Genomic DNA, 24779 nt, shown 5'->3' with positions numbered 1-24779 from the left:
AGGCCAAAGAGAGGCTGAACCAGATGACCCCTGAGGTCTTTCCCAACCTGTTATTCTGTGATATTTGTGAAGCGCTTCCAGTTCTATTTTCTTTCAACTGAGGGATTAAACAGTCTCCTAATTATGAAGCTTGATTCATGCATGAATAACGATTTCTATAACTGAGGTTTTGAAGGCAATGGACAAAGTGGGGACTTAGTTTAACTTGGGTTATTTTCTTGTTCTTTTGTCCTTGCCATGCTGGGTTTCCCCCTGCAGTGATGTGGGATCTGAGTCAGATAACAATATCAGACAGATCAACCAGGAGGCAGCTCACAGGCGCTTCCGCTCGCGGCGCCACATCAGCGAGGATCTGGAGCCAGAGCCTATGGAGAGTGGAGACATTCCTGAGGTATGGCCAAGCCTGGGCTTAGGCAGCGTTTCTCACGTGTCAGCTCATGACCACACAACACAGGGAATCGTGGTTTACACGGTGTTTGTGGAAGCTGCCTTGGGACAATGCCAGCAGCACAATGACAGGGCAGCCAGAGCCACACTGCCAGGGTCCCCTGCAGCTGCCTGGTGGCCTAGGGACAGCACTGAGTCCTGTGTGAATGCTGGGGGAAACATTTATCATTCCAAATTGCTTATCTTGTATACAGTGATAGAGTGTGTATATATATACACATATATACTGTAGATAGTATTGATATGATACTTTCATATTCTTCTCTGAACAGCAGTGGAATAAATGATAAAAAGAAGGGAAGTGGACTGGCTGGAACTGCCCTATGCCTCAGTTTCCTGTCGTGCTTTGATTTAGGGTGCAGAGAAACTGTTTGTGTGTTGGGCACAGTGAGATGATCACACAGAGGGCAAAGGGAAAGAAGACTTGGTCTGTATAAAACCTGAACTTAGTTTCTTCTCTCTCATTAGCCTTGGGAAACCATTTCAGAGGAGGCAAGTGCCAGTGGGGATTCCTTAAGCTTGTCACTGCCACCTCCTCCTGCATCTCCAGTGTCCCGGACCAGTCCTCAGGAGCTGTCTGAGGAGCTGAGCAGAAGGCTCCAGGTCACTCCTGACTCCAATGGGGAACAGCTCGGCTCTTTGATCGTACGTAGTGTGTGATCTGTAAACCTCTCAGGCAGAAATGTGCTCTTCTTTGGCATTAGCTGAATCACTTCATGCATGGGGAGAGATTGCTGGGCTCAGGAAAACTGAGCATGCAGTGAAATTTCCCTTCCAAAAAATGCACCACAGCTTCACCATCAAGCAGACTGCCTCAGACAACAGAATTCCTCAGTTCAGATTTCAAGAGTTCTGTGTGAGTTTAACTTCACACTCTGCTACTCTTAGTGAGACAAAATATATGAGAGTAGAGGATGTCAAGCTAGGAATTTCCAAAGGAAAGGGAAAAACAGAAAAATGATCTCATTATTGGTGTTATCCATTAGTTAGATACTATAAAAAATCAGGATAATGCACATAAAAGTGGGGAAATGTTTTATGTCTCTTTGATTACAAAAATAATTGTAAATACTACACAGTCCTGTTTATTTTTTTTTTCTTAGTATGATGATGCTATCAAGGTACCTCTGCAGTTCAAGAGATAAGAAATGCTCTTGTTCTCATCAAACAGAATCTTGATTAGTGCGTTTTTCCCAAAGAGCCCATGCAGTTGGTCTCTGACTGATGGCAATGTCACCTGGAGCTTGGTCAGCAAGTGGCAGCTCTGATGCTCTGCTGGATCTGCATGCAGAGGCATTTGGGCTTGTGTTAGAACTGCAGTTTTAGTAACCCCCAGTGGTTTTACTGCAGCTGTTTCAGTGCTGTGTTTTCCTAAGCACTGCTCAGCCCTGGAGTGCCCAGCTGCACTGGTGGGGTGGAATCACATGGTAGAGTCCATCAGACATGATGTGTGTCTGCTTTTTTAGGGGGCTTTTGTTTCATGAAGGATGTGTCTTGGGAAAAGACACTACTAATTCAAAAGTTAACAGCAAAGAGGAAATTGGAAATGGTGTTTGGTCTTTTTTTTTAGGAAATACCATAAATTTTTAAGTAAATGAATTTTTAAGACTTTGAGCTCTCATCCATAGTATTTGATTTTGGATATATTTCTTAATGCCCTATTTTTTTCAATAATTCATGAGTTTGTTCATGTTGATACTTCTCCTTTAGGAAAATGGATGGGTCCTTTTTTTTTGTAGTATGTAGGGAGTAGAGAAATGGGATACACCACTCTGTGGTAAAACAGAAGTAGGTAATTGTTTACAGGAGATTTGCTACAAATAGGCTAGTACCTGTAATTACTGAACTTTCTGAATAAGCCTCATGTTTTAAGACACCCTAACTTGGAGACAACTTCCTTTTTGTCTTCCTTGCAGCAAAGAGAACCTTCCTCACGACTGAGGTCCTGCAGTGTGACAGACACAGTCGCTGAACAGTCCCAGTTATCCCTGGTAAGCCAGAGCTCCCTCCTACTCCTTCCTTTTCGAGTGGCCATTCTCTGATTCTGAGTAACACCTTGCCTTGGGCCAACTGTGGTCAGGCACAGATCAGTGACCGGGGTGGACATCTGATTGTCCCAAACAGTAATGGAGACCAAATTCACGTGAACTAAAAAAGGAGGACATTCCTGAGACAGGAAAATGTTTGGAGACTGAGCAAGCCACCCTCTCCTCAGTTGTTTACCACGGAAATTGCAGTGCTGTGGAGTGAGTGGAGAAACTCCTCCAAGGGGTGTTCCCAGCTGGGGAGGAGAGGGCAGGAGAAGCAGCCCTGCCTGGAGCTGGAGCAGCCACAGGACTCTTAGAGCTCATGTATTGCTGTGGCACATGAGGTAGTTTTACTTGCAATATATAAATCTGTCTAAAATCTCAAAGGATTGGTGTTTTGCCTGGTTGGAGTGAAAAGGAAGCAACTTCTGCAGGTTTATTTAAGGAGATTGTTCCCACAGATAAAGATACAAAGATGTTTTGTAAACAAAGCTTCTCTCTGCCATCAGAGCCATGCACACTGCTGCAGCTGACAGAAAGTGTGCCTCTCCTCCAGGACACGTGCAGGGCTTGCAGAGGTGGCAGCTGAGTTCTCTCTGCCACCTCCCAGCAGTGCTACAGAGAGACCATTTAAAATAGGAGTGTGCAAGGTGTCCTTTTGACTAAAACTGCTCAGATTGCAAAGAATATTTCAAAAGATTATGCTTTTCTTCAAGAGTTTTTTCTTTGTTTTTAGAAGTTACAAATGTGTCCTTTGTGAATCTGCAAATAGAACACCTGTGCATACCCATAGTTTGTTCCCAAAGCTGCTGTCTCTGCCTTGCTTGTTCTCTCTTGCTGCCCTTGGGCAAACATTTGCAGAAAGCACAGAGGTTTTCTCCTGGCTGGATTGTTCTGTGCTGTAGCAGTTATTTAGTGTAGCTGGAGCATGTCCCTGGCTCTGGGGGTGAGCAGGGGGTGGGTGCTGTGCAGTGGTGCCTCAGCTGGTGCTCTCTGTGCTGCTTTATTGCTGTGTTCAGCACTGCTGGAGCCAGGGGCTGTGTGGGGGCTGGCAGGGGGTGCTGGGGAGAGGCCTCTCTCCTGCTCCTTGAGGGACGCTCATTTCCTGAGCACATGTTCAAATGACAGCACTGAGAGCATTGCTCTAACACCTCATCTTACCTGATCTTAACCACCTTTCCTCCTTCCTGAGCTAATGATCATTTCCCTTCTGGCAAGTAAGTACATGTTCTTCCTAAATCCAGCACTCCTCTGGGATTCTGGCTTGGTTACCAGCAACTGCTGGCTTTTCAGATTTGCTGTTATCCATCTAACTGCTCTCTCTTGGTAAATATGCCTGATGCCTTGCTCCTAAAGATGTGCCAGTAACCTGTGACCTTCAGTAAATATGTGTAACATGAATTGTCATTTAACAGCAGAATGGTCCCTCTAGGAGAGCTCGTTCTTCAACTGTCACAGGGGGAGAGGAGCCAACGGTAATAAAACGCTTTCTTAAGCACTATCTCTGAATAAAGTGGGGGGACATTTAGGTCTTGTACAATGAGGAGCTTTTTTTTTTTAAAACAGCCATGCGTTGAATGAAATACAGCTATTGAATGAAAACCTGCATGTTTTTGTCTCAGTTTTCTCAAAATTTCTCAAAACACTGCAATTGCACTCAAATATTGGCATGGTTTAGGGATATGGATGTGACATTGAATTATGATGAAGCTGTGCACTAAGGAAATGCCATGGGCTCCTGAAAAATGAAAGCTACAACAGCTAATTCTTTAAAAAGGGATACTGGAAGCACCAGTGATTAGAGACATCAAATCATTGTACATGTAGCTATGTTTGCATCTTGTATCTGTCTTTCCTTACTCTCCATTAGACTAATTAATTTTAATTCTTAAAGTTGGTCTTAATTTGAGAGCCTTGGGGGTACAGTGATACAGCACAGAGTTCTTAATGGCCTTACTGAATGCCCGTTTCATTTTCCAGCAGTTCCTCAGCAGTCCAAGACTGTAGTTTGATCATCCCATAAAATTCTTGATGTGCTTTGCTGAAAATGTAATACAAGCAAAGTGGGTTTACTCTATATTGAATTTTATCTAAATTATATATATATTGAACCTTTAACCTAATTAACTGCCAGTCTGAAGCGAGTTATTTCATGGAAATCATTTACAGTAACTATCATAAATGGCTTTCATGAATTTATGCCCTCCTAGAGAATTTGTTTCAGAGAAAGAAATTAAATTTATACTTGGTATAAATTGCTATTTACATCTGGGAAATAGATAAATCTTGCTTTGGGTGTTAATACATCATTCTGTAATACTATCTATATTCACTGTTTTTTAATTTTAGAACCAGAGGAGCACACTTGCAAATAGCAAAGTCTAAATAAAATGCCTGACTCATTAGTAGTTAGTTGTGCTAGATGAACCTGCACTGCAGTGGTAGTCCTTAGCAGAGCATCTTGTCTTGGTTAGACTTTTTAGAGCAAAATATTAATATTTTCATGGAAATAACTGAGTTCAAACATCAGTGACTCCTCATTAGTGTAGCTGTACCAAGGTGTTTTACCTCACCATGCTGCAGTCACTAATCCCCCCAGCTTTGTTCAGCATTTACACCCAGAGTCCCAGATCTGAGGAGGAACTGGGACTTACACAGGATTCATGGTCTAAATCCTTTGTCTTCAAAGGCTGCATTCTCTTGGGTCTTTGGGCACCTGGGGCTTGCAGACAAACAACCTGTCAGCAGTAAAAGTCTCTGGTCACCTTGGTTTTGCCTTCAGAACCCCTCCAAACCCCCTCCTTGAGCACCCCAGGCTCAGGCCCAGTGTCCTCCTCCCCGTATGTGGGTTGTGAGTGAGACACTGGAGTGCTTGCAGCCCTCACTGTGCCCTTCCTGACCCCTGACTGTGGCATTGGCAGCCACTGGCACACTCCAAGGTGTTTTCCTCATAGGGAAAATAGCCCTTGGCTCTTCAGGAGAGGAAGAAATGACTCTGAACTTGGATTCTTCATCTGTTTGCCTCTGTTTTCTGTTCCCTATTGGAGTGTGTCAGCTTCCTGGCCCGTGCAGTATATTTTCTCCTTTCCTTTCTTGATTGTCCCTGCAGTCTTCCAGTTCCTTGTGGCAGCTGTGCTCTGCTCTTGAACAGCCTTTGGCATTGCTCTGGGAAAGGTCTGACAGACATGAACAAGAGCAAGTTCCTTGTCTTGCTGGAATAAGGAATATAGAGGGTAGGAAGAGAATGTGTCCTGGATTCCAGCAGGAGCCTTTACTGTTTCAGACCCCAGAGCTTGTAGTGCATCAGCCTCTGAATTGTGCAGGTCCTTCACTTGGTTCCAGTTCCTAGCTCAGGTGTAGGAGCTCGTGCTTGGGTATTTTGGGGACAGGAAGGACACAAGAGAACGTCGGCCACACACAGGACACAGCTCCTGTGGGCAGCAGGACACGACTCTTCCATTACCTGTGTGCTTCTCTTGAAAAGTGTCTGACTTGTGGAGCTTTTACTAAAAGTTTTTGTCATGCTGAAATTGAGGCTCCAATCTGGGGTTGTGTTGTCGGGACACTGAGCCCTGAGTGCAGCATTTGTGACAGAGCAAAATGGTTACAATTAGTTTTCTAAACCCACAGTAGTTTCTGGCAACTGATTCAAGACACCCTGGGATAAAGAAGAGAACAGGACTTGGGAGATCTTGACTGCATGGTTATTCAACTCTTACTTATCCATCCTGATAAAAGGAAGAAACTTCAGTCTTTTAAGGATAACTCATTAAAACACAGAGTTCCTTTTTGTCATTATGTGTAACAAAATAGAGTGTTTGAGGGCATATAAACTTGTCTGTTTGCTGAATCCGTGTCAAATTGACCCAAAAGATCTCTTGGGAGAAAAAACTTACAAAGGCACAAAGAGCTTGAATTAAGTTAAATTAGAAACTGGATTTTTCCATATGGTTGTTGTGATTTAAGAAGAGTGTAAGTTAACAAGTTGGTTTTCTTTTACGAACGACAGACTTTGAAATGGTTTTTAGCTATTATAAAATAAGAATTGAGTGATTTCTTGCCTGAGCAGCCTTCCGTGGCTTACGTGCACACCACGCCTGGCTTGCCTTCGGGCTGGGAGGAGCGCAAGGATGCCAAGGGCCGCACCTACTACGTGAACCACAACAACCGCACCACGACGTGGACACGGCCCATCATGCAGGTAACCCTGCTGCACCAGGGACAAAGCTCCTGGCTGGCCTGAGACTCAGTTCAATTGAAGCAGCTCCCACAAATCTGACATTTACAGGAAAAATCCTGAGCATTGTCATGACAATACAGATGAATCGTAAAAAAAAGCTGCAACAGTTTGGGATGGTTTTGGTTACTTCTTTTAATTATGTCAAGGCACAGGTTAAGGTGATTGCTGCTAGAGAAGGAATTTCCAGAGGTGCAGAAGAGCTCTTAAAAGGAGGCAGATGTGTTCTTTGGATTTGAACGTTGGCTGGAGCCATTAATAGAACCATATGTTCTTGGCCCTCCAGTGGAATTACATCAATTACCTGGCCTTTAAGGAAATAGGGTTAAGAAGAACAGTAGCGATGAGAACACTGACATTGGTTGTAACATGTCCTACGCATGGGCAGTGTCTGTGACATTTGTGACCTGGCTTTGTTCTGGCACAGCTCGCCGAGGACGGGATGGTGGGGCCGGGCACGAGCAGCAGCAACCACCTGAGTGAGCCCCAGATCCGGCGGCCCCGCAGCCTCAGCTCCCCCACGGTGACCCTGTCAGCACCGCTCGAGGTGAGCCACTCCCCACTGCTCCTGACTCCACTCCTCAGCCCCTGCCTTCAAACTGGGGCTGCATTTCCTTTAAGTGGCCTTCAGAGTACTTCCAGATGCTGTGGACTGGTGTTCACTGTGACGTGGCTAAAGAATAGCTGAAGTGGCTCCTTACACAATCAAAGCCTGTGTGTATTTGACTTCTGATAGTGTGGTTCAAACTCTTGCCTCAGCTACTCATGGCTGTGCTGAAGAGAGACAGTTCTTCAGACTTCCTCTTCACACTTAAATGTTTGAAGAGCTGTGGCTCACACAGCCTTGCACTTAAAGGCTGTTTTGTAAATTAGATACATTGTCCCTGAAGCACAAAGCACTGCTTTTGTCTTTTCCTTGGTAAAATGAAATATGGACGCATCCAGGGCAGCTGCAGGGGAAGGGACAATCAGGTGTAAATACTGCGTACATTGTCATTGCAGAGGAAGGCACAGAACACCATGTCCTTCACAGCAAAAGACTGGGCATGTGAGAAGGCACAGGTAGAGCTAATTAAGTTGTAGAAATCAGTCGCAGCATTTAATGGTGGTATTAATTACATCTGGAATGAGGAGCCGTTTGCTGTGGAGCCAAGCGGGATTGGTTTCACAGGTGCCGGGTGAGCAATGGTGCTGTTTGCTGCTCCGCAGGGCATGAAGGACTCTCCGGTGCGCAGGGCGGTGAAGGACACCCTGTCCAACCCTCAGTCCCCACAGCCGTCTCCCTACAACTCCCCCAAGCCCCAGCACAAGGGGGCCCAGAGCTTCCTGCCCCCGGGCTGGGAGATGCGCATCGCCCCGAACGGCCGCCCCTTCTTCATCGACCACAACACCAAGACCACCACGTGGGTAAGAGGCCATGGGCCATCTCTGTCTTCCTGCCTGCAGGCACCCCGTTGCAGCACGCCACTTGTCTTTGTGCTTTTGAGAGCCAAAAACGTGCATGTGGCTGTAAAAGCCTTTGTGGAGTTCAGGCAGCCTAAGAACAGGCCTGTGGTTTTTGAAGCATATTCCTGGACATAGCACACATTTCATGGAGTCAGGTCCTGCATCAACCTAACTCACTCAGCACGGGAAAACTCATTGCACTGTAGGAATCCTAATAAGCTTTTGTTTTATTATTCAAAAATAAAAGAATAATGAAGGAGGATTTCCAGATAAGTCTGTGCTTTACTTTGTAGATCTGCCTTGATCTGTTGGATTTACAGTTGCATGTCTGTGTTCCAGGAGGATCCCCGACTGAAGTTTCCAGTGCATTTGAGATCCAAAGCATCTCTGAACCCAAATGACTTGGGCCCTCTTCCTGTAAGTGGTGCTGTGCCTGTGTTCTGACCTACCCCTGCTGTCCCAGGGCTCTTCTCTGTTCTGGGCACAGGCTGCTGCAGTCCTTGGAAGCTCCGGAGCCCTGCTGTGTGCTGGGGCTTGCTCAGGCCCTCCAGAGCCAGCCCAGGATGCTCTAACTCATGGCCTCTCTCTGTGCTACTGAAGTGTTGAGCTTTGCACACACTTATCTGGGCTGTGTCTCTGACTGTGCTTTTAGGTAATCATTTACTGCTTAGGAAAACCAGAGCAGATTGTGCCAAGCAAACTCTATCAGTGCACCAGCATATTCTAGCATTTAGAAATATGAAAAAAAATTTACTTTTCAATGAAACCTCCATATTTTGCAGAGCAAATCATCAATTTCATGTCAGAAGTTTTGTCATACTTGTTATCAAAGTATAATGGGGATTTACAAACGTGTCAAGTGCAGAGCTTTGCTTTGTTTTTAAAGTACTCTCTCACTTTAAAGGCAGTGAGTAATATGTGAAAGCTGACACATTCCTGGTCACAGCAGCAGGAATGTTCTTTGGCTTTAGGAGACAGCTGTGCTTTTGCAGTTGTCCAGGTACGTGGGGGTGTTAACCTTGGAGGCACTGAAGGGCCAATTACAATTTGTTCTGTTAACTGCAAGGGCTGAAACATGCAGTGAAACCAGGGTAGCCTGACTTGTCACGAGCAGCAGATCGTTAGTAACAGATTTCACCTCAGTTCAGCCTCCTGCTTGGGATGACTACAGAATTTAACATGGGTTTCTCCGACAAGATTGAAATGAAATAATTTCTCTTCTGGCAGCCCAGGCTGGCCAACATTGCCTGTCCCTACAGCCTGCCTTCTGCTCTCCTTTCTGCACTACAGGCACTGGGACATGAGAAAAGGGAATGGATGAAAAGGGAAGCACTGACACTAGGTTAGGACATTCTTGTCCCACTGTACAGGGAGCCTGGGTTACACATTTACAGTACATAACCCACATGGCTTTCAGAAGTAGGAGCAGAAACTTTCAAAGTAAGCCACGAGGGACCATCTGTTCTCTGTGATTGTTTGCTCACAGCAGGAAATGGGTGGGAATCCTGAGGCAAGAGGTTTCTATGTCCAAGCTTTAAAAAATATTCCCTGCGTGGGATGCAGTCACCTATAGAAGATCTGTGTCTGAGTCTGCCTGGATTTGTGGCCTTGCCATTATGCATCTGGTCACTTGGGGTTTCCTTCCTCATCAGCACCTTTGAGACAAGTCCAGTAGGTGTGGGCAGTGCACTGCCTCAGGCTGTGTGAGACTGGTACTATTTCACTTACTCTCTCTTTTCTTTGTTTTTATTTCCCATTTCCAGCCTGGCTGGGAGGAAAGAATACACCTGGATGGAAGAACGTTTTATATAGACCATAGTAAGTAAGCACTCAGGTACTAGAGCAAATAGACAAAGGGAGGTACTAAGTATTGAAGTGAAAGCTTTGTGATTTTACTCTTCATTTAGGAAGCCAGGTGTTGATATGTGGAGACATTGATACCAGAGACTTAGTGCCCTCCTACGGTACTGTACATTCACTGGAAGCTTGCTTTAATTGGCTCATCAAGCTTTGTCCCTCTCTGACTTGTGAAGCATTAACATTTCCTCTCTGTGGTTTCTTTTGTTCTTGTTGATATTTTGGATTTGTTGTTGTTGTTGTTGATGATCCCATGGCTTATTTGCACTTAATAAATTAAAATATACACTAGGAATAGAAAATAAGATGAGAAAAGATCCTGTAGCCACAGCTCCACATATAGGCAGTGGAGCAATTAGCACTGAGAAGTACTTTCCTCTGCTTTCAGGTCTGTGGCAGTGCTGATTCTGATCTTATTTCCTATTTAGAGCATGTGAAACTGCACCAGCCCATTAATATTCTCCAGTTCTGTTAGTGGAGTTTTAGTGTAAGTGATGTTTCATTGTAGATTTGTCTTCCTAGAGCATCTCAGAACTGCTGTGTGAGTTTTGTTGGTGTTTGAAAACAAAGCAGCCCACAAAGGCTGGGCTGGGTCTTCTTATATTTTCTTTGGTTGTTCTTTTCAAGATTTTAAGACTTCTATTTAGGCATTTCTTCATATACTGTCATAACCATCAGAGGAGGGTGCACAGAGAGTTAAAACCTAAACTTAGCCATGTTTGACAGAATTAGGTTTGTCCCTCAGTATCACTGACACCCACACTCATCCACAGAAATGAGAGTATTAAGTCATTAAAAGACTACCTTTAAAGTAATACCAATTTTGAAATGGTATAAATACTTTTAACGAAACATTAGAAATAATACACTTGTCAAGCACCCGTTAAACCTCTTCTAAACTTCAGTACAGAGTTATTATCCTTTATCCCTTCTGTAATTGTTTTCCCCAACAGAGATCTGGAAATGTAACTATGGCAAATGATTCTAAACTGCTGCCACTAAGGAGTTACAGGATAAAACTGTCCCATTTAAAGCACCTGTGTAACTGCTGAGCCTCCCAATCTCTCTTAAAACTCTTTAATGTTTCAGTCTCCTAAAGCTATTTGAGCATCTGGTAGTTCCTAAAATGGAATGTTAAAGTCATACATTAATTAGAATTTCTGGAATAATTTGTAACTGTTAGGAAGCAAAATTTATGTGCATCTGAATTCTCTCTAGCTCTTTTGATCTGAGTGGATTTAGCTTCTTATATAGCATTTTTCACAAAAGTTTAAGGAAGATTTAGATAATGCTCCCTGTTTGTAGCAAATGTCCCTTTGGTCCCAGCCACGTGCCCGAGCACTGCCGTGGTGGCTGGGCTGGGGGGCCTGGAGGGCCAGGGGCTGTGCCACTGCCAGGACACAAAAGCAGCAGGACAAGTGTGGCAGAGTCAGCTGCTGGTCTTGTCCTGATTCCCTGCTGCATTTTGTAATTCTGCTGCATTTGTAACTCCAGTGCTGTTTGTCCTGTTCTTGAAATGTTTTTCTCATCCTTGGGGGAAACTGCACATGTCTCCTGCAGCCAGCACAGCCCCTGTGCTGTTACACAGGGACCAGAATCACTGAGTGCTGGTGCAGCACACACGTGATGTTGGTACCAGAGGCTGTGTGTGACAGTGACCCCTTCCCTGGCTCTCTGGGCCCTCAGCTGCCCCAGTCTCCTCACCTCCATGGACACACTGGTGTTCCCTGCAGCACACACACACTGCTGCCACTAGCTACGTGCTGGAAGGGATCAGAAGGGAAAACAACCATTCTGCAACCGTTTTCTGGGCAGGTACCAGTGATTCACAGACGAGGGGGATGGATACCTTGAATGGGTTCCCCTCAAAGTCTGTTCACATCCAGCAGCACATGGTGATGCTCACAATCTGCATCAGTGATACACACAAGGAATTAGGGAGAAGCACTCCTTAGTTCATCAGGAGAGGGCAGAGGGGCTCACTGGAATGGGATGGGAAGTCACAGTGAGTCTGGCAAATGGCCACTGCAGTGTGCAGGAAGAGGCTGTCTAAGGGGAATTGCAAAGTGTTACTCAGAATGGGAATAATTAGTAGAGTTTTGGTTGAAAAGGGGCATGAAAAATACCATCACCTGGTCCATGAGTTATTTCACCCTGTGATGTATTGACAGGAGTGCCTAAATCCAAGCTGGAGTTAACCCTTCTGATGCCATCAGCATTGGGAATGTCTGGCTATGAGAGTTCTGTATCTGGCAGGGGGTCCCAAACTTCAGGGAAATAGTGGGCCCCTTGGAATGGCAGGGAGAAGAGAGAATCCTCAAAGGCCTGAGAGCCTGGTTTATGACAGAGAATTGTGTTGGTGGGAAGACTCAAATTTCTGAAATCTTTGAAAATGTTGAGACTTTTGAAAATGTTCTTCAAAAAGAATGGGTTTGTTATCCGTGTCCACTTGGGATGAGACAGAGAATCCTGAGCTACAGTTCCAGGTGGAGTGGTTCATGCCACACCCTTGTAGCCCTGAAACAGCATTTTTAATATGAAGTCCCTGTAAGACTCTGCAAAGAAACTTACACTGAGATTCGTTGGTGTCATTGCACACTCTGAAGTACAGAGAGCAAAGAGTTGACACACTGTCAGTCATTTCCAGCTCTGTTACCTCTGATTTCACAGAAAGCTGGCACTGTGGTTTGTGGCTGCTGGTGTCAAGAAGGTGACCAGAGAACTTTGTAGAAGGTGATTCCAGTGTAGGGGTTGAAAATGGAAAGGGCTGGGCTGGGGGTCCTGCCTTGGCAGCAGCTCTGCTCCATGCATCTCTGGGGTCTCAGGCTGGCAGCCCTCCTCAGCATTTCCATAAGTGATCAATAACTTTAATGTTTGAAGGGAAATAAAGTAGTATTTTACTGTTAAATTAACTAATAGATCAAATGTCTTGAAATGTGCTTGCAATCCTTTAGAATTTTCTCCAGTTAACATTTGCTGAATGACACCTTTCAGATCCCAATCCCTCTTAAACCAGCTTGGGATGCTCAAAACTTAGAGGGCTTTTCCAGTTCTAGAAACATGGAAAATGCAATTTTGATTCCTGGTACCCAGTTCCTGACGCAGAGGAGTGTCTGGCCATGGGTGACCAGCACCTCACCATTGCAGGTGGCACCTGGCATGGGGTTTGGAGCCTTGTCTTATTGTTGCAACACCATTGTTTTGTTGTGATTCTGTCGTGTTCAGAATCTTGGGAGGAGCAGCTGTCTGGAGGCAGGGAAGGGGAGTCCCACCATGGTCCTGTAGAACCTTTCCTGTCATCCTGGTGCTCTTCAAAGCTATAAATGGAAAGAACTGGGCTGTGTTGTGCCACTGCCAGCATCTCCATTGCTCATAACTGGGTGATTCTCTCACACCAGAACAGGACAGTTCTGCCTCCTTTACCTTCTGACTAAATCAGAGCCTAGGAAAAATGTTATTCCCTCCAAATTTAGAAGTATGATAATTCAGCTGTCTATGCAAAATTTCCAAACAGTAACCTAGGGTGTCATTGCCAAAAAAGTTGGGTTCCTTTACCTGTCAGGCTGTGTATCTCCAATCCCAGCCCACGTTCAAATGAACATGTTCATTCACTCCTGCAGACGTTGCCATCAAAGCAGTGCAAATTCCCTGGGTTCTGGGGTAGTTCTGTGTTTTTGAGTGAATGTTTTCAACTAAACAGTGTGTTGGGGCTGGGGAGGGTGGGGAGACACAAGCCTTTGCTAACCCTGACAGAGCTGAGCAGTGCTAGGGAGAAAAAAACCAACGGAAATTTCAGTGTGGTACCAGAGAAGCCATGGGATCATTTCTTTTGTTATTTGCAGATAATAAAATTACCCAGTGGGAAGACCCCAGGCTGCAGAACCCAGCCATCACGGGCCCTGTAAGTACTGCTGTGGGATCCTCCATGAAATGCCCTGGCTTGGGCACAGCTGGAATAGCAGCAGGCCCTGCCTGCTCCCCAGATCAGGGATGGGCAGCCTGGGAAACAGGAGCTCTGCTGGCCCAGAAGAAGCTGGGAATGTCACAGCACCCTGGTTGGTCAGGGTTTGGGGATGCCTATGGAGAAGTGCTCCTGTTTACCGTAACGTGGGTCATTACTGACAGTAGATTTCACTGGGCTGACACATTGTTCTATTTATTTGGAAATCTCTGGACAATAAAAAGTTTGCACTTGGGAGGAGAGAGGTGGGCCTACGTGGATTCAAAGTGGGGAAAAAAAAGACAAAAAATGGGTCTGTCAGTTTAAGAGACATAAAACTTCCTGCAAGTAAACAGAAGTTTCAGAATATCAGCCTTAGAAAAAAATAAACACAGAATTTTACTTCAGTATCAGATTTTGAAAACATCAGAGAGTGATTCTTTGACTTTTGATGCTGAATTATGCCAGTTTATGCCATTGTATGATATTCTGAGTGATCAGACTTCCAATCTCAAGATGTTTCCTGGTTCCAAGAGTACCTTTTTATTCTGGATAAATCCTTGGGACCTTTAAGAGTTTCAGGACATGGCAGATGAGCCTGCTTCACGGTGTAATTCCAATTGCTTAGTAATAATATCAATAATAGTCACTTGTTTGACCATAGTTGCTTTTGGAGGGATTTACCCATTTATCAGGCATTTAAAACTGGAGATCCTCAAACACAGCACTGTGCAAATTCCTAATTGGCCTCTCTCCAGAAATGCTGAGCATAAATGAGACTATTGGAGAAAGTTTGTTTGAAGGAAATGAAATGATCGTGGTCCCTTGAGTGACTGACAGTGGTTTGTTTGTTGGTTTTTAAGGGAAAGCAGGAGCTAATCCATTTCACAGAAGCACTAAGGGATCATCTTAATCCTGAAATTCTGAAAGCATCTGAATGCTTTCAATACTAATATTTCTGGTGCCATGACAAACAGAATTACTTCAATTGCATTTCACATTGTGTTTTTAAATGAAGGAAACATGTAGAAAGATTACTTAATAGCTGTAGTAAAGTCATGTTATCATCAGAGTAAAATGATCTTTAAATCTCTCCTGGGTGGGTTGAGGGGGGCTGGTAGCACAATGTGTGTGGCTAGCAGGGCTGTCCAGTCCCTGTCAATGCTGTGGGGTATCCAGGTGCTGAGTGGCTGCAGTGACACATCCTCCCTGCTCCCCACAGGCCGTGCCCTACTCCAGGGAGTTCAAGCAGAAATACGATTACTTTCGCAAGAAGTTAAAGAAACCTGTGAGTACAACCAGCAGGGGACTGTGAGATCGCTGCACCTTCCTCCACGGTGCTGCTCCTCGGGGGCTCAGGGAGGAAGCAAAGTTTCGATTTGAGGGCTTTCTCAACAAAACACTTCTCTAAGTCTTTAAGACTCACGTTTTTTCTACATAAATGCAAATGCCCTTGAAAATAGAGCACAGTCCATCTTCCTCCTCTTTATTTTTTTGTTTTGTTTGATACTTTTCTTGTCGAATTCATCAGATATTTACCATAGAAGTCTGCATCACTGTTTTGGAACTGGCCCGGTTCCCCCCATGCTCTCAACAAGTGCACTGAGAGAGCACTGGGAAATAAAAACGTGAGGAACTGCAACACAAGGTGTCTGATCTGTCACTGAGCTGTTCCCAGTCAGTAATTTGCCCAAAGGCTTATTTCCTGAGACTAACAAGGATAATCTAATCTTCTTTGACACAGGCTGACATACCCAACAGATTTGAGATGAAATTACACAGAAATAATATTTTTGAGGAGTCCTACAGAAGAATCATGTCTGTGAAGAGACCTGATGTACTAAAAGCCAGGCTCTGGATTGAATTTGAGTCAGAAAAAGGACTTGACTATGGAGGTGTGGCCAGAGAATGGTTTTTTCTCTTGTCCAAGGAGATGTTTAACCCTTACTATGGTCTCTTTGAATACTCAGCAACGTAAGTGTCCATTAAATATTTCTATTCTCAAGGGATATACATTACATTTTGCATAAGAGGCAAAGTTGCTCTGGGCAGAAGTAGCTCCTTCCTTACCAGGCTGCCCTGGGGAGCCCCCCTGCCCTGTTCCTGCTGCCCTTCAGAGAGCCTCTGGAATTGTCCTTGAGAGCCCAGAAAACATTTCCATTGCTCAGACCATATCCAGGGCAGCGAACGTGCAGTTTTTGAGGACCAATGTCAGAGAAAAGCTGCTTTCCTCTGCTGCCCAGAGCTGCTGCGCTGCTGTAGAGCGAGCTCAGAACGCAGCTGCTCGTTCACGCTGCAGTGGCCTCCCAGAACTTTCAACTGGGAGCTGCCCAGCTTTAAAATCTTGGAGCAATCCATAAGTGCAAGGGAGAGAGGGCGTTCTTGCTCACACTGGGTTTTGGTTTGCTGCCGTGCCAGCCCCTCAGCGGCTCTGTGGTGGGACAGACTGGAAAGGACTTGGACACAGCCCCCTAGGCACAAGCTGTTTATTAACATATCTGAGTGTCTGCTTATTTCAAGACTTGGTTCTTCAGCTGTTTTTTTTCTTTCCCCAAAAAAGGGACAACTATACACTTCAGATTAATCCTAATTCAGGTCTCTGTAACGAAGACCATCTGTCGTACTTCACGTTCATTGGCCGGGTGGCCGGCCTGGCCGTGTACCACGGGAAGCTGCTGGACGGTGAGTGCTGCTCCTGCTCTGCTGCTGCCACTGGGCTTTGGGGAAGGAAATGCACCTGCCTGAGAGCCCCAGCTTCTGGGGACAGGCTGGGACTGGCACCGTTGAGATTTGAATGGTGATTCATTAAATTACAGTGTCTTATTCAACAAGTGAGTTTTAATACCAAGTTTTGCTCCTTTCTCTGCTCAAGTTAAAACTCCAGCATGAGCACTGTCCCTAGAGGAAAAGCATGGAATTTTTATCAGTCATTTCCATGCAAACCTGCAGCAAAACTAGGGGGGGGTCAACTGCAGCATATTTCCATATGTTAAATTATTGCTGAATTATTCAATTACAAATTCTGCTGCATTGTGAAATCTCACACCAGGCAGACATTACTGAGCAGATTTTCCTGAGCCTTGGTGCAGCAGAGGAAGCTCACCAGCCTGGTTTTCAGGCAGCTCCTTGGAGAGAGGAGTAGTGATTTTAAATGGGATAGAGTGCCCTGAGCTCAATTGCCCAGCTTTGGCACTCTCTGAAGTTAATGTTAGGGTGGTCAGTGGAGTGTGGTAGTTAGTGGATAACGGTTGAAACTGAAAAATTGGACTTTCTGTGCTTAAATAAACCTGAGCTGCTATGATGCTGTTGCAGTTGCAGGACTGTTACAGTCAGGAGGTAACAGTAAATGCCAGGGGTGTGCCCTCAAGCATTCCACCTGTATGGAATGTGCAGGTGCAGAGCAGGGCAGGTAACGCTGTCCTTCTCTCACAGGCTTCTTCATCAGACCTTTCTACAAGATGATGCTGGGGAAGCCCATAACTCTGAAGGACATGGAGTCAGTGGTAAGAGCCCATTTAACCAATTTCACACAATTTCTAATGACAATGTGAGCCCGTGCTCACAGGCCCCTGGGTTTCTACAGGTCTGCACTAATTTCCTATTTTCAAACTGTCTAATTGTGATCTGCCCTAGGATAGCGAATACTACAACTCTCTGAAGTGGATCCTGGAAAATGACCCTACAGAACTGGATCTCATGTTTTGCATAGACGAGGAAAACTTTGGACAGGTGTGTAAAGGGTATTTACATCTGATCCACTTTCCAGTGCATACTGCCTTTTTCCTGAAGCAACATAAGGTTATGGATTACATGGAGAACTAGGGAGGTTATTGAAGCCACAGAATAGAGAGGTTTTATAATACACCGGTTGGCTTTGAGCAGTTTCAATATGTGATTTAACTTCTTTTATTATAAATAATAACTATTAGAATTTTGTGTTTATAAAGTATGTATTTTGTGGTTATATTTTACATAAATATATCATTTTATTATTAGAAATAATAATGATAGTAAAATTATTAGTAAATAGGCAGCCTCTCTCCACCAGTTTTCTCTTCTGTCAGTGCAAGTTTGTTCAAAAGGGGTAAATCGATTTACTCATGATTTCCTGATACTGCCTGTAAAACGCTGCTCAGGGAGAGTGGGTTCTGGGAGAAAGATGTCCTCAAATAACAGGGTTTTGGTCTTTTGAAATACAGACATATCAAGTAGACCTGAAGCCCAATGGGTCTGAAATCATGGTAACAAATGAAAACAAGCGGGAATACATTGAGTAAGTACCATTAGGGAACATGCCTGGGGGGAAGAAAGAGCAGTTGTACTTAAGAATTGACTCTGCTGCCATTCCTGTCGTTTGTACTGCACAAGAGCATCAGGGGTCGTTGGGAAAAAAAAAAAAATCTTACTGTTAACATTGGTTATATCCAGTCAGATATAAGAACAAAGAGTAAATGAAATTATGTGTTTTGTTCTCCTGAAATTCCCCCCCCACCTATGGAAACATGCTTCTCCAGCATCTGGCTCAAGTTCAGAGGAGCCAGGTGGTGCTCTCTAGCCTGGCTCTCATGCCATTGTCCTCCTCTGCCAGTCACAGACCAGAGCCAGGATTCCAGTGCCAGTGTTCCTACCAAAACTGGCCAAATCTGAAATTAGGTTTCATTTTCAGATTTCTCAGTTCTTCTGCCTACCGGGACGTAAAATGCTAAATTCACTTAGACCTGCTGGCATTTTAAATCAGGGCCTTTTCCAAAGTGAAAGACATTATAATTGCTACATTCATGCAAATTGGGAATTCATTTCCAGTACCTGGACCAATTCCATGCCTGGAATTGATTTTTTATGCCTGCACCTGTGAGGTGTTTGTGCTGTGGGTGGCTGGTACTGAAAGCAAGGTGTCCCTTTGATGCTGCAGTTTATTTCTTTATTTATAGGCGAGGTGCTGTGTCCTGACAGCTCTCCTCAGAGCTTGCAGACTTTGCTGGGAATTTTTAATTACTCAGTGCTCTGGAAGAATAAAATGTCTGCTCACGTAGGTACCTACAGGAGTGAAAATATTCCCACTGTGATTTGGTCATAGTCACTGGGGTTTTTGGTTTGTTTCCTCAAAATTCCATCAGTCACCAGCCAATAAATTGGAACAACTGGTGAAAGCTGTTTAGCTACCTGAACTTGCTGAAGTTGTAAATGACAAACTGAAAGCATTTGGGGTTCCTGAAACCTCTGAACACTTGGCTGAGATCTGCTAATAAGTTTGTTTTTCTGATGGGGTTTTGTTTCTTTCTGCAGCCTGGTCATCCAGTGGCGGTTTGTCAACAGAGTGCAGAAACAAATGAATGCCTTTCTGGAGGTGAGGCTCTTTAGCTCCTTCCTTTCACAAAAATAGGGATTTTTTTTTTTTTTTAACACAGATTTCTTACCCACTGGTGTCTTTGTAAAGCTTGGCAGGGAATGCAAATAGAATACTTATGTTTTATGATTTTACAGTTCTGTCTTGTGTAAGAATATATCATTTTTCTCTTATGAGAACAAGGTCATTCTCTTTCAAGTTTAATTATTTGAGCTTGAAGTAATTTAGTCATTGATTTTTTAATTAGGATTTATGTGGGATGAGAGTTTTAACTTTGCTCTTCTTTTTAGGGATTCACAGAACTGCTTCCTATTGATCTGATCAAAATTTTTGATGAAAATGAACTGGAGGTGAGTCAGTTTGGTGCCCCAAGCTGACAGTTCTCTGACAGATGTGCCATGTTCTGGGCTCTTGAATCATCTGTCTCTCTCCCTAAGGGAATGTGCAGACACAGATGCCTTGCTCAGAGTCGGAAATTAGATGTTTCTTCCTAATTAATAAATCTATTCGTGACATGCACTTACTCGGGAAGGTGGCTGGGGGTGTGCCTCTGAAGCCTGGCAGTAGCTTAGTGGATCAGTGCCATCATGCCCGTGCCAGTCACATTTGAGGCAAACACGTGGAAGTTGCTGTCACACTGTGGCAGTGTGCAGCCATTCTCCAGTAACTGCAATACTCTGGGAATCCTCTGACTCTCCCCTGTGTGTGCATGAATGACTGAGGGGCAGTGCCACCTTGTTACCCTGTGAGTTCAGGGAAACATCCCACCCTTCTGCTTCCCTGCAGTTACTGATGTGTGGCCTTGGTGACGTCGATGTCAATGACTGGAGACAACACACCATCTACAAAAATGGTTACTGCCCAAATCATCCCGTTATCCAGTGGTTCTGGAAGGTAAGACTGGCCACCACCTCAAACTGGTCCTGAATGATTTTTTTGCAATCATTTTTCTTTATGAAAACTGCTATAAGAGTTGGGGGGGGGTGTTGTGCTGGGGGCAGGACCTGCTCCCACCTCACTCAGGTGAGGGCAAGTGTAGCTCCTGCCACAGCAGCCCAAAGATGGGACCTGGAGCAGAGACAATCCATTGTGTGCTGAGGGTTGGCTTCTCATGCTGGCTCTGGGCTGCTCTTAAGGCCTGCCTGCGCAGGCCAGGGCAGGAGGCTGAGGCTGATGGGGGCCGTTTGCCAACAGGCTGTTCTGCTGATGGATGCTGAGAAACGGATCCGGCTCCTGCAGTTTGTCACCGGGACGTCACGTGTGCCTATGAACGGATTTGCTGAACTTTATGGTGAGCTGCTCGTGGCACGATGGGAATCCAGCCAAGCTCTGACCTCCACGTAGCACTAAGTTTTAAATGCTGATGTCTGAGCTCACTTCCTTGGTATTACACAGGCTCTGAACCCAACTCACTGGGCTTGGAAAGAAAGAATCTCATTAGTGTTGCTTTAATGAAAAATCTGGCCCACAATTGATGCCAGCATTTCATGTTAAAAATAATGTTTAGGCAGTCTGTAGTATCCAGCAATTTCTGTTTCATATGGTTTTCATTTTCATCCAGGTTCAAATGGTCCTCAGCTGTTTACAATAGAGCAGTGGGGAAGTCCTGATAAGCTGCCCCGAGCTCACACCTGGTAAGTCACCAAAGCACAAATTCCAGAGCTGCTCCTGCCAGAAGGGCCACACTGCTGAGCATGCTCAGCTCTGCATCAAACAGCCTTTGATCCTGTGGGTCCCCAGTGCCTTCACAGACTGAGAAACTGAAGGATATTATTTTATTTCCCACGTCCTAGTAAGTGGATGTAATGAAGTAATGTAATGAAGTCAGACATCACCAAACAGCCATAGAAAGCACATGAACCATGGGAGAATTCAAAACAAATGTAAGGTTCTAAGATAATCTAACCCTGGTTCATGGATTTTGCAGATATTGAAAGCATTCAGTGCTAATTTGTCTTGCTCTGTTACATTTCAGGAATGTGGCTTTTTAAGGAAAGTTGTCCTGAATTGGAAAACTACTTTATAGATAATGAGTGCAGGCTGGGAATCTTTCCAGTGAAACGAATTCTATAGAATAGTGAACTTTAATAAAAAAAACAAACCTGAAAACAAAAGCACAAAACCCACCAAACACAAGCACAACAAAAACACACTCCAAAATCAACCCATCCTCTTTAGTTCCAATTCTCTGATAGCTTTTACCTTTGTAAGATTTTTCTCTTGGAAAATTTTGGTTTAATTTCCCCCCCCCCCTCCAGAGAGCAAAGGGTCTGTCCTCTTAATCTAGAATATCTTTGCTGAATCTCAAGAAATCTTTTTGTGTTTTGACAAAGATTGTTTTCCATCATCTAGGTACAGTGAGGGGCTTTCTGTTGGATTTTTTCCTCTTCTAAGCAATTCTTAGCAATTTCCTGCTCCCAGCTTTGCAAAGGAAGGCAGCACAGTTACTGGCGAGCTCACCTTGGGCAGGTGTGAGGTGTACAGGGAACAGTGTGGACCACAAGCTGCATTCTTAATCAAGACCCCAAATTATTTCATCTTTTCTAGTTCTTTAAAACTCTTTTTCCATGGATTATTCAGTGACTCTTTCCTTGTCCCTTCCAGCTTTAACCGCCTAGACTTACCTCTGTATGAATCTTTTGAGGACCTGCGGGAGAAGCTCCTCATGGCCGTGGAGAATGCCCAAGGGTTTGAAGGGGTGGATTAATTTTGCAGCACCCGTTCCCTCTCCAAGCACGTTCTGCTGGCTTTGGCACCTGCCCAAGGGACTCCAAGGGACTGTGGCATAGCAGTTGCCCAGCTCTGGGGGGCCAAGCCCCGAGGCTGGGACTGTCACCTGGGGTGGCCTTGCTGATGTTCCTGCAGCAGCTGCGAACTGATAACATTTCAGCAGGACTTACTCTATTTATGTTGTGCCTCTGTAGGCAAAGCCCTTAATAAATATTTTACACAATTTCTAATGACAATGAATGGAATTAATCATTTTACAGGTATAGTATTACAACTCATGTTTACTTCTTAATTGATTTAGACATTTTCAGATTTTATTTCATTACAATTAAATATCATATACTTGGAAAAATGAGCATTTTTCTTAATTTCATACCAGACTTTTTTTTTCAAAGCACGTTGAGCCTTGTGTTCCTAAACCATGAGGAGAATAGGAGAAAGCTCTGTCAGAAGCTTTCTCTCCACGAGCTGTCTATCAAAAGCAACTCTCTTCAGTAAGCACATCACTATTGTTGTGTATCCAGAAGTATGGGCTGGATGTTGCATTTTTGTGTAAGTACTAGAAGAGTGTCAAGGCACAGCAGAGCCCTGACACAGCATGTCCAGATCTCTGTTCTACCAAAACTGCCTCGTTACTGCCAAGCTGTACATGTGCTACAAAGCATCTGGGCTGGGGTTGGCATTAAGCCTTTGAGGAGAACGTGTTGAACCCTGTCATTCTCTCTGTACAGTGATTTGTTTTCCATCCTTTCCTCATTCCTGTTTGCAGTGGAGGCGTTCCAAATGAAATCTGGCACTCTGGAACACAGGTCTGTTCATGCTCCTGTTTGTGTGCACTTGCTAATGAACCTAATTAACACTGGGGTTGTTCATTTCTAACGGCACCGACTCTGAAGGCACTTTCTGTACCACTGGGAGGGCAGACGTGGTTTGAGCATAAACATTAATGGGATTATACTCCTTCCCACTGCACATGACCTTCTGGTGCAAGATCTGTCCATGGTGGATTTGGTTGCTATGTAAGAGAAAACCCATCCAGCTCTAGACTTGAGCCTGCAGACATGTTCCTCAGCAATTGTTTCTGTGATTTCTTTTTTACTTACAAAGACTTATTTAATATACACTGCTATCTAATCCATTTTGTTACCTATGACATGTTGCATGCCTAATCTATAATGTCTGAGTTGCATCTGTTTTGTGGCGGATTAAAGGTGACAGATTTGTGCTTGCACCAGTGCAGTGACATGGTGACAGCACTGCTGGAGCAGGGCTGGTTCTGCTGACCTGTGCCTCTGCCCCGGCCTGTTCTCCAGCATCCAAGCAAGGTGACACCACTTCCCAGAACAAACTTGTACCTCATTGCCAACAGATTTTGAGCCCTAGCCTTATCTGTGTGTTCAGCCACACTGCAGAGCCTGGGATACAGGATCACCCAACTGGGAAGAAGCCTTACTGCCAGTAACACTTAGCAGTTATGGTCCCAATCCTAAGGAAGATTAGGGTAGTACTTGAATGCAGTTCAAGATTCCTTCTCCATTAAATATGCTGATGCTGAATTCCTGACATTCCTGCCTGACCTTTTTCATCTGAGGAGCAAGCTGGAACACAAGACACTGGCTGGCATCAGAGTAGATAGGAATGTTAGACTGATGGCTCAGCTCTTGCGATAGAATAGATAAATCCAGGTATTCCCACTTACCTCAGCATTAAACACTTCTGATTCTAACACAGAATGCCTTTGAGAGAAGTGTCATACTCCAAAACTTATTTTCTCTGTCTTCTCATGGAGGATTTTTGAAGTCTGATGCATCCATTAGAACATAGCCGGGCCTGTTCTGGCTATGAAGCTGCAGTGCCATGTCAGGCACAGAGGAAGGCTGGCACCAGCTGAGGCACATTATGTTTAACAACCCACCGTTCCTCCTGGAGTGTCTGACCATCCCTCTCCTACTAATTGTCTGCCGACGCCAGACTAAAAATTCTCCGAGCTCTACTAAAACCGGTGGCGTGTGGGGGTCCGGGGCCGTGGCAGGGCAGCGCCCGGAGCCCCGGCGGAGTCGCAAGAGGGGCAGCGCCGGAATGAGCCGCTGCCAGTGCCGCTCCAGATCCCCCCTCGGTCCTGCAGCCGGGGGTCGGTGTGGGGCCGGGACTCTGGGGCGGGGGCCCGGCGGGTCCGGGGCAGTCCCAGAAGGCAGAGCCCGGGCGGAACCAGGGGCGGGGCCGGGGCCCGACTCAGGTGCGCGGTGCCCCAGGGCGGCTGCGCGGGGCGGGGCCGAGGTGATTTAAGCCCTAGAAATCACCTGGCTGCCATTTGTTCAGTCTGAGCACGCCGAGAGCAGGAGATCCTTGTCCGTGCTACCCCGGTGAGGCGTGGGGGCTTCGGCTTCCCTACGTCTCCCCCCGTTTACGCCTCCTTCGTTCTCCCCGCACTCCTCTTTTTTCTTCCCCTTCTGTCTCCCAAACCTGACCCGATACCACCCCCCCCACTCCGTCCTCTCCCGCTAGGCCCCTTCTATTCCTCTTCTCCCTACCCCTCCATCATCCCTGCTATCTCTCCCGTCTCCCGGTTCTCCTCTCTCCTTTCCCCCTCAGCCGCGGGGCTTGGGGCGCCGGAGAATAAAGTCCAGAGGGCCGGAGCCCGGCGCCCCTCGCCCCTCGCAGGGGCTGGGCCCGCTCGGCGGGTCTCCCCTGCTGTTCAAAACAGGGCCCGACACCGCTGGATCACAGGGAGCTCCATTCCAAGGATTG

The 24779-nt window shown here is 45.4% G+C and overlaps 1 protein-coding gene across 19 annotated transcripts in view; it reads left to right on the top strand.

Moving 5' to 3' along the window:
• The window catches only part of LOC106863658 (NEDD4 like E3 ubiquitin protein ligase), a 77858-nt gene extending 54596 nt beyond the window's left edge, over positions 1-23262 (top strand). For 6 of the 19 annotated variants that reach the window (XM_088155580.1, XM_014893184.2, XM_088155575.1 and 3 more), the window contains 22 exons: positions 259-391; positions 916-1092; positions 2364-2438; positions 6544-6675; positions 7139-7258; positions 7921-8118; positions 8497-8574; positions 9921-9975; positions 10065-10121; positions 13857-13915; positions 15177-15242; positions 15699-15928; positions 16515-16636; positions 17387-17457; positions 17588-17683; positions 18154-18227; positions 19241-19301; positions 19592-19651; positions 20088-20195; positions 20496-20592; positions 20863-20935; positions 21906-23262. In XM_088155580.1, the coding sequence (XP_088011706.1) occupies positions 259-391; positions 916-1092; positions 2364-2438; positions 6544-6675; positions 7139-7258; positions 7921-8118; positions 8497-8574; positions 9921-9975; positions 10065-10121; positions 13857-13915; positions 15177-15242; positions 15699-15928; positions 16515-16636; positions 17387-17457; positions 17588-17683; positions 18154-18227; positions 19241-19301; positions 19592-19651; positions 20088-20195; positions 20496-20592; positions 20863-20935; positions 21906-22008 (2245 nt within the window). In that variant the 3' untranslated portion in view covers positions 22009-23262. Of the gene's footprint in view, positions 1-258; positions 392-915; positions 1093-2363; positions 2439-3889; positions 3950-6543; positions 6676-7138; positions 7259-7920; positions 8119-8496; positions 8575-9920; positions 9976-10064; positions 10122-13856; positions 13916-15176; positions 15243-15698; positions 15929-16514; positions 16637-17386; positions 17458-17587; positions 17684-18153; positions 18228-19240; positions 19302-19591; positions 19652-20087; positions 20196-20495; positions 20593-20862; positions 20936-21905 lie in introns of all 19 variants that reach the window. The other 13 variants (XM_088155582.1, XM_088155573.1, XM_088155577.1 and 10 more) reach the window with 3 other exon arrangements.
• Positions 23263-24779: the final 1517 nt, after the last annotated feature.

The sequence above is a fragment of the Sturnus vulgaris genome, chromosome W (assembly GCF_052056855.1).
Source record: "Sturnus vulgaris isolate bStuVul1 chromosome W, bStuVul1.hap1, whole genome shotgun sequence".
NCBI lineage: Eukaryota > Metazoa > Chordata > Aves > Passeriformes > Sturnidae > Sturnus > Sturnus vulgaris.
The sequence above is the reverse complement of the archived record's forward strand: the minus strand, read 5'-3'. Positions and strand labels throughout refer to the sequence as shown.